The sequence below is a fragment of the Pelodiscus sinensis genome, chromosome 24, assembly GCF_052426305.1.
Source record: "Pelodiscus sinensis isolate ZL-2025 chromosome 24, ASM5242630v1, whole genome shotgun sequence".
Classification (NCBI taxonomy): domain Eukaryota; kingdom Metazoa; phylum Chordata; order Testudines; family Trionychidae; genus Pelodiscus; species Pelodiscus sinensis.
The window spans coordinates 24,850,801-24,859,844 of record NC_143075.1 but is presented as its reverse complement, the minus strand read 5'-3'; the positions used below and the strand labels follow the sequence as shown (position 1 = coordinate 24,859,844).

Sequence of the window (9,044 nt, the reverse complement as noted above, 5' to 3'; positions counted from 1 at the left end):
CACACGGATACACATGCACAAACACCCACACCCACACCCACACCCCTGGACAGCCCTCTGGCCATTCAGTCCAAACTCCTTAGCTGGGGCAGGAGGGCGGGGGTATGGTGAACCCCTCCTGACAGTTGTGGGAATTGAAGGGTGGGTTCACACCTACCCATCCCTGTGAGGTTTTAACCACCCAGGCAGCATTGCACCCAGCTCAGAACAACCCCCTGGATTAGTTCACCATTTGCTTGGATTCAAATCCAGTTCATAGGATTTGCCCCTGAGAACACCCTGCCCCCACCCATGCAGGATTCCTGCTGAACGGAGTCCGAGTTCTAGTGGGACACACAGTGAGCCCCCGCCCTGCCGCATTCATGCCCCACAAGCCACATGCTGCATCACCCCTACGCCCACCGGCTTCACGCGCCTGAGCCTCGAAGGGCCAGGGCCAGCCTTACCATGAGGTAAACTGAGGCAGCCACCTCAGGTGCCAGACCATGGGGGGGGGCACTAGGACCCAGAGTGTAGCACACTGTGTCTGCTGCTGGTGCAGATGTAGGTAGCAGAGCAGTCCCAGGAGAGGAGGAGACCATGAAGGAGGCAGAATCGAGACTTTTCAAAGTTCTGGCCCAAGCGAGGGGCCTTGGGGCAACATTTGAGCTCCCCGCCTCAGGCGCTAAAACATTGGAGGGCCCTGGCCAGGGCTTTGTGCCCCAGTGTCGGGGCTGCTGGGGGCGGTGGAGGCCCTGAGCAGGAGGCAGGGCCCTAGCTGCAGTCACTTTTGCTGACTAGGACACTCCTGCGGCTGCAGAGCCCCGGCATGGGGCATGGGGCAAGGGGCAAAAGAGGAACCAGGCGGGGAAGTGAAACTACGCAGCGGTTCCCACTGCTGACTGGACAGAACCAGCAGCCCCTGCTCCCTCCCTGCTGCCGTCTGCCGCTGAGGCCAGACGACCCTGGGCCCGCCTCGGGGAGAGGTAAGTTCCCCGTCTTTGTGCTGGCAGCCTGTCTGGGGGGCTCCCGTCAGGCTCCCTGGCGTCTGCATTCGGGCTCCTCTGCACTCCCACTGGCTCTCTGCCCCCTCGCCTGTCTGCCTGCTCCTCTGGGGCGGCCGGGGAGGGGGAGCCCCTCGGGCCCTGCTTGCCCTCTCCGGCGTGTCCCATCCCCCTTTGCTCTCAGCCCACAACTGTGCCTCTTGCCTGGCTGCTGCCTGGCACCCCAAGGGGCTGGTCCCAGGGCCAGTCTCGCAGTGCTGGAGAGCGGGCTCTTCTGGCAGGCTGCAGACCAGGAGGTCCCTGGGCAGGAGCCAGGTCCTGCGCTGGGCTCTGTGGCCGAGCTGGTCGCTCCTGGCTCTGGGCACACCCCAGAACCAGCTGTCACCGGGTGGGAGCGGGCTCTGAGTGTGGGAGGTGGCTCTGGCCAGGATGGGTCCTGGTGCTGATGGCCCCCTGAGCTTGTCCGAGAGGCTCCAGCCTTGTCGGGCTCTGGGGGAGGTGGGCGGGCGCGTGAGGAGAGATGATCCACCCAGGACGTCGCCCGCTGGGCTTGCGTGGCTGGTGCAGTGCGGTGGGCTGGCAGGTGCCTGTGAGCAGTGGGGAGTCTGGAGTCTGGCTGGTCAGTCTGGGGGCTGCTCACCCCTTGGTTGCTGCTGATGTCTAGTGAACCCCTGGGTAACGGTCCAGCCTTTCAGGTAGGGTTTGTGGGCTCCCAGCATGCACTTGGAACTCCCCATAACCAAGCACAACGCCAGGGACATCAAACTCCACAGGACTGGTGTTCCTAAGGCACAGCCCAGCAGAGACACCCCCTGCCCCGAACCAGCCCCTCCCAGCGCCTCCCCCGAGCTCCTAGAACGGCCCCTTGGGGCAGGGAAGGGTTTTGACACTTGGCTCCGTCCAGAGCTGCGACGGTCCCTCTCCAGCTCTCTGTCGGCTAGGAGGCAGCCCCGGCCCCGCTCACGGCCCCGGAGGTAAGGCCAGCCGGCTGCTTCCTCCTTCTGCTCCCCATTCCCTGTCCCCATCACCAGTGCACTAGGCCAGGAGAACGGCTGTCTCCCCAGTGCCACAGGAAAACAAACATTATTCAGACAGATGCCGGGGATACTTGGAAACTGGGCCCTTGGTGAATCCCACGCAAGGCAGAGGGACAGCAGCCGGGGAAGGGGGAACGTGGCTCTTGTCACCCTGCTGCTGTGTACGGGGCTGTCTGTGCGTGGGGGTGAGTCTGTGAGGGGACCTTGAGTGTGGATGAGTCAGTGGGCGCCCCCACCCTGCTCGTGTGAGTGTGGGACTGAGGGGCACCAGCCACCCCCCCCAAGGGTCATGCGGTGGGGGTCAGAGGTACCGATGTAAGCCAAAGCCGCAAATATCAGCATCGTCCAGGTAAAAAGTTGGGGCACCTGAGAGAGACAGAGAGAGAGCGTGCGCATGCACATGTGTGCGTGTGTGTGCGTGGATATGAGTGCACGTGTCCATGTGTGTGTGCGTGTGTGCACGTGGATGAGTGTGCATGGGCGCACGTGTCCATGTGTGTGTATGTGTGTGCGTGTGTGTGCGCGTGGATGAGTGTGCATGGGCGCACGTGTCCATGAGTGTGTATATGTGTGTGCGCGTGTGTGCGTGTGGATGAGTGTGCATGGGTGCACGTGTCCATGAGTGTGTATATGTGTGTGCGCGTGTGTGCGTGTGGATGAGTGTGCATGGGTGCACGTGTCCATGAGTGTGTATATGTGTGTGCGCGTGTGCGCGCGTGGATGAGTGTGCATGGGTGCACGTGTCCATGAGTGTGTATATGTGTGTGTGCGTGTGTGCGCGTGGATGAGTGTGCATGGGTGCACATGTCCATGAGTGTGTATATGTGTGTGTGCGTGGATGAGTGTGCATGGGTGCACGTGTCCATGAGTGTGTATATGTGTGTGTGAGTGTGTGCGTGTGGATGAGTGTGCATGGGTGCACATGTCCATGAGTGTGTATATGTGTGTGCGCGTGGATGAGTGTGCATGGGTGCACGTGTCCATGAGTGTGTATATGTGTGTGTGCGTGTGTGCGCGTGGATGAGTGTGCATGGGTGCACGTGTCCATGAGTGTGTATATGTGTGTGCGCGTGTGTGCGCGTGGATGAGTGTGCATGGGTGCACATGTCCATGAGTGTGTATATGTGTGTGCGCGTGTGCGCGCGTGGATGAGTGTGCATGGGTGCACGTGTCCATGAGTGTGTATTGTGTGTGTGCGTGTGTGCGCGTGGATGAGTGTGCATGGGTGCACATGTCCATGAGTGTGTATATGTGTGTGCGCGTGGATGAGTGTGCATGGGTGCACGTGTCCATGAGTGTGTATATGTGTGTGCGCGTGGATGAGTGTGCATGGGTGCATGTGACCACGAGTGTGTATATGTGTGCGCGCGTGGATGAGTGTGCATGGGTGCACGTGTCCATGAGTGTGTATATGTGTGTGTGCGTGTGTGCACGTGGATGAGTGTGCATGGGTGCACGTGTCCATGAGTGTGTATATGTGTGTGCGTGTGTGCGCGTGGATGAGTGTGCATGGGTGCACGTGTCCATGAGTGTGTATATATGTGTGTGCGTGTGTGCGCGTGGATGAGTGTGCATGGGTGCATGTGTCCATGAGTGTGTGTGCGTATGCTTCTGTGTGCATGGGTGCATGTGTATGTGCGTATAGTCAGGCGATGGCCCCTTCCCCATCCCAGCAGGGGTCGGGAGGGCAGTGGCCCTTGTCCTGTTCTGCTGGGGCTGACTCCCCAGCAGGAGGGCCGTGTGGGATGTCCCGTCCATGGCTCACACGTGGGGCTCCTGTGCTTGCAGCATCAGCATGGCAGGTGGATTCTGGCTGGCAGCCGGCGCCCTGACGGTGATCCTGGGCACAGTGGCCCCTCAGCAGGACGTGTGCCGCGCTCCAGACGGCAAAGACGGCTACCCCGGAGTGCTGGGGCTCAACGGGAGGCCAGGGCAGAAAGGGGACAGGGGCGAGCCAGGTACAGTGGGAGAGGGGAGCTGGGCCCGCAGGGAGCGCTGGAGGGTGCTGGGCATCGTCTCCAGGGCATCGGCTCCAGCCCAGCCCTGCTGGGTGCCCAGAGCCCCGCACCCTGGGGTGTGGGCTCAGTCCAGTTGCCAGCTGGCAGGAGGCCATGTCACATGACCTGTATGTGGCCGTCTGACCAGGCCTCTCCTTGCAGTGAGACCCGTGGGCCCTAGCCCAGGGAGCCCTGCCTGGTCCCTTCCCAGAGTGCCCCCTGGCATGAGCACTGGCCCGAGGCCCTGGAGCTGCCCCACGGTTTCCTGCTCAGGCTGGGCTGCGGCAGGAACTCTCTGGCCTGGGCTCCGTGGCAGCTGCCTTGGCAGAGGGGTGGGGTCTGGGCAGCGGCCAGGCTGGCTCAGCAGAGCAGAGGGAGCCGGTCACGTGCTGGGGGGCTGGTGGTCCTGGGGGGATGCGGCTGGTGTCAGCCGGCAGCAGGGGTGGGGGCAGGCTCCCTGAGCTGAGGCCTGCTCTTCTCTTCCAGGGGCGCCAGGGAGAAGGACCGGGATCCAGGGACCCAAGGGTGATGAGGGGGAACCCGGGGCTCCTGGCATGCCAGGGAACCAGGGCTTCCGAGGGCCAGATGGCCCCCCCGGGCTCCCCGGGCAGCCAGGGAAGAAGGGAGGCAAAGGCCAGGCTGGCAATGTCAAGGACCAGCCCCGTCCTGCCTTCTCGGTCTCCCGGAAGAACCCGCCCCGTGGCGGGAACATCCTGGTGTTTGACAACCTCATCACCAACGCCAGCACCTCCTACAGCACGACCACGGGCAAGTTCACCTGCCGGGAGCCCGGCCTCTACTACTTCGCCTTCCAGGTGGTCTCCAGCGGGAACCTCTGCCTCCACCTGCTGCACTCTGGGAACCGGACGCTGGGCTTCTGCGACAGCAACAGCCGGGGCCTCCTGCAGGTGAACTCCGGGAGCAGCGTGCTCAGCCTGGTCCAGGGCGACACGGTCTGGATCGAGAGCGACCCCGCCACCGGCAACAACGTGTACAGTGGCACAGAGGCCGACAGCGTCTTCAGCGGCTTCCTGCTCTTCCCGGAGGGCTAGTGAGGCCCCAAGTCGGTCGCTTCCGGGTGCCAGCACGGCAGGGAGGAAGCCGCCGCTTTGTGTGCTGACTGCGGTGGGCCGGCTGTGCGTACAGACCCAGGCTCTGCTCACGCCGCTGCTCCGCATGCCCCACCGCCACGGCCCTGCCCGCTTACAATGCCACCGCCTCCACGGCCCTGCCCGCTTACAATGCCACCGCCTCCACGGCCCTGCCCGCTTACAAATGTCACCACCTCCACGGCCCTGCCCACGTACGAACGCTACCGCTCCACGGCCCTGCCCGCTTACAAATGTCACCACCTCCACGGCCCTGCCCACGTACGAACGCTACCGCTCCACGGCCCTGCCCGCTTACAAATGCCACCGCCTCCACGGCCCTGCCCGCTTACAAATGCCACCGCCTCCACGGCCCTGCCCGCTTACAAATGCCACCGCCTCCACGGCCCTGCCCGCGTACGAACGCTGCCGCTCCACGGCCCTGCCCGCTTACAAATGCCACCGCCTCCACGGCCCTGCCCGCTTACAAATGTCACCACCTCCATGGCCCTGCCCACGTACGAACGCTGTCGCTCCACGGCCCTGCCCGCTTACAAATGCCACCGCCTCCACGGCCCTGCCCGCTTACAAATGCCACCGTCTCCACGGCCCTGCCCGCGTACGAACGCTGCCGCTCCACGGCCCTGCCCGCTTACAAATACCACCGCCTCCATGGCCCTGCCCGCTTACAAATGCCACCGCCTCCATGGCCCTGCCCGCTTACAAATGCCACCGCCTCCACGGCCCTGCCCGCGTACGAACGCTGCCGCTCCACGGCCCTGCCCGCTTACAAATGCCACCGCCTCCACGGCCCTGCCCGCTTACAAATGCCACCGTCTCCACGGCCCTGCCCGCGTACGAACGCTGCCGCTCCACGACCCTGCCCGCTTACAAATGCCACCGTCTCCACGGCCCTGCCCGCTTACAAATGCCACCGTCTCCACGGCCCTGCCCGCGTACGAACACTGCCGCTCCACGGCCCTGCCCGCTTACAAATACCACCGCCTCCATGGCCCTGCCCGCTTACAAATGCCACCGTCTCCACGGCCCTGCCCGCTTACAAATGCCACCGTCTCCACGGCCCTGCCCGCGTATGAACGCTGCCGCTCCACGGCCCTGCCCGCTTACAAATGCCACCGTCTCCACGGCCCTGCCCGCTTACAAATGCCACCGTCTCCACGGCCCTGCCCGCTTACAAATGCCACCGCCTCCACGGCCCTGCCCGCGTACGAACGCTGTCGCTCCACGGCCCTGCCCACGTACAAACGCTGTCGCTCCACGGCCCTGCCCGCTTACAAATGCCACCGCCTCCACGGCCCTGCCCGCTTACAAATGCCACCGCCTCCACGGCCCTGCCCGCATATGAACGCTGCCGCTCCACGGCCCTGCCCGCTTACAAATGCCACCGCCTCCACGGCCCTGCCCGCTTACAAATGCCACCGTCTCCACGGCCCTTCCCGCTTACAAATGCCACCGCCTCCACGGCCCTGCCCGCATATGAACGCTGCCGCTCCACGGCCCTGCCCGCTTACAAATGCCACCGCCTCCACGGCCCTGCCCGCTTACAAATGCCACCGCCTCCACGGCCCTGCCCGCTTACAAATGTCACCGTCTCCACGGCCCTGCCCGCGTACGAACGCTGTCGCTCCACGGCCCTGCCCGCTTACAAATGCCACCGCCTCCATGGCCCTGCCCACGTACAAACGCTGTCGCTCCACGGCCCTGCCCGCTTACAAATGCCACCGCCTCCACGGCCCTGCCCGCTTACAAATGCCACCGTCTCCACGGCCCTGCCCGCTTACAAATGCCACCGTCTCCACGGCCCTGCCCGCTTACAAATGCCACCGTCTCCATGGCCCTGCCCGCTTACAAATGCCACCGTCTCCACCGCCCTGACGGCTTACAAATGCCACCGCCTCCACGGCCCTGCCCGCTTACAAATGCCACCGTCTCCATGGCCCTGCCCGCTTACAAATGCCACCGTCTCCATGGCCCTGCCCGCTTACAAATGCCACCGTCTCCACGGCCCTGCCCGCTTACAAATGCCACCGTCTCCACGGCCCTGCCCGCTTACAAATGCCACCGTCTCCATGGCCCTGCCCGCTTACAAATGCCACCGTCTCCACGGCCCTGCCCGCTTACAAATGCCACCGTCTCCATGGCCCTGCCCGCTTACAAATGCCACCGTCTCCACGGCCCTGCCCACGTACAAACACCTCCAGTCATTCCACGGCCCCCGCTCCAGTAACGCTCCCGTGAGTTTGATGGGATCAAACTCAGGCCTTAATCCAGTCCCGGGCAGCCTGTCCCTTCATGGGCTGCTTCTGGGCACTGTGGGGCAGGCGCACGCCCATTATGCCAAACAGGCTGGGAATCCCCCTGTGCCCTGGGGACCTGCTCTTTGGGTCACTCAAAGCCCAGGCCTCCCTCCCAGCTCCTACGTGGGTGTCTCCTCCTCTGCCCCAGGCAAGGGCATGGGCCTGAGACACTATTCCGTAAACTGCCAAAGCTGGCCTCTCCCCCGTCCCGTCCTGCTGCACACCTGTCCTGCCACACACCCGTCCTGCCGCACACCCGTCCTGCCACACACCCGTCCTGCCGCACACCCATCCCGTCCTGCCGCACACCCGTCCTGCCGCACACCCCGTCCAGCCGCACCCTATCCTGATCCCGCATCCCTTTAAGGTGCCCTGGCCTGGCCTGAGGCCTTGAGAGAGATACCTGGGCCCTGGGTATTAGTGGCAAGTGGCCCGGGGGCAATGCTGGGGCAGGATGGTACAGGCTTTGTTTGCTGAGCTGCTGGCTGCTCGGTGCCTGGCTGACTCCACCCCAGGCAGCGTCCCGCCCATCCCGGCCAGAGGCTGCCATTCAGCACTGCCCCCAGCCCGGCCAGCCCACACACCGTACTCCTGCAAGGCTCAGATCTCCCTCCCCGGCCCGTTCTCACCCCCAGCTGACGGAGGCCACTTGTCACCGGTGTCATCCCCTGTGGCCCCTTCAGTCCTTGGTAGGAAGTGGGGAGAGGTTGCAGCTTGCGCCAGACTAACCACTGCAAACCCAGAGCCGGCTGCAGGCCACCCCGGCCTTTCCCACCCTTCCAATCGGCACAGCCCAATAAAGGCTCCTTTGTCGCTCACTCCCGCACGTGGCTCCATTTTCTTTCTCACTCTCTCAGCTTCCTGCAAACCAGCCCTCTCCTGGGCCCCTTCCCCAGCCACAATTTCAGTGCCCGCCCCCTCGGGGCCAGGCATAACCCAGGCCCAAGCACAATGGGCTGGCGTCTCCCGGGAAAGACCCCCGTGGGATCTGAATTCCCCAGCCTTCTCAGGGGCTGCCTTTGGCTCCAGCCCCCGTCCCAGCACTGTTGGGGCCAGAATGACCCTGGGGAGCCCTGTCAGCCCCAGGACCACTTCATGCTGCACATGGGTGTAGGCAGCCTAGGCAGGGGAGGGCCACCTAGGCACGGCCCCACCCGCACTCCGCCCCCAGATCCTCTGCGGAGTGTTAGAATATAACAGAAGAATGGCCGTACTGGGTCAGACCAAAGGTCCATCCAGCCCAGTATCCTGTCTGCCGACAGTGGCCAGCACCAGGTGCCCCAGAGAGGGTGGACCGAAGACAATGATCAAGCGATTTGTCTTGTGCCAGCCATCAGGCCAGGGACACCATTTTATCCCCTGGCTAATAGCCTTTTATAGACCTAACCTCCAAGAAATTATCTAGCTTCTCTTTAAACTCTATTATAGTCCTAGCCTTCACAGCCTCCTCTGGCAAGGAGTTCCACAGGTTGACTACACGCTGTGTGAAGAAGAACTTCCTTTTATTAGTTTTAAACCTGCTACCCATTAATTTCATTTGGTGTCCTCTAGTTCTTCTATTTAGGGAACTAATAAATAACTTTTCTTTATCCGCCCTCTCCACACCACTCATGATTTTATA

At 63.1% G+C, this 9,044-nt stretch overlaps 1 protein-coding gene across 2 annotated transcripts; it reads left to right on the top strand.

Moving 5' to 3' along the window:
* Positions 1-813: 813 nt before the first annotated feature.
* C1QA (complement C1q A chain) lies at positions 814-8,241 on the top strand. 2 transcript variants are annotated; one of them, XM_006121714.5, is made up of 3 exons: positions 814-965; positions 3,809-3,978; positions 4,504-8,241. In XM_006121714.5, exons 2-3 carry the CDS (start codon positions 3,816-3,818, stop codon positions 5,067-5,069), a joined length of 729 nt encoding a protein of 242 aa, XP_006121776.2. In that variant the 5' UTR covers positions 814-965; positions 3,809-3,815; the 3' UTR covers positions 5,070-8,241. The 2 variants fall into 2 exon arrangements, with proteins under 2 accessions (XP_006121776.2, XP_075762243.2); XM_075906128.2 differs by lacking the exon at positions 814-965 and adding an exon at positions 1,655-1,957.
* The last annotated feature ends 803 nt before the right edge of the window (positions 8,242-9,044 follow it).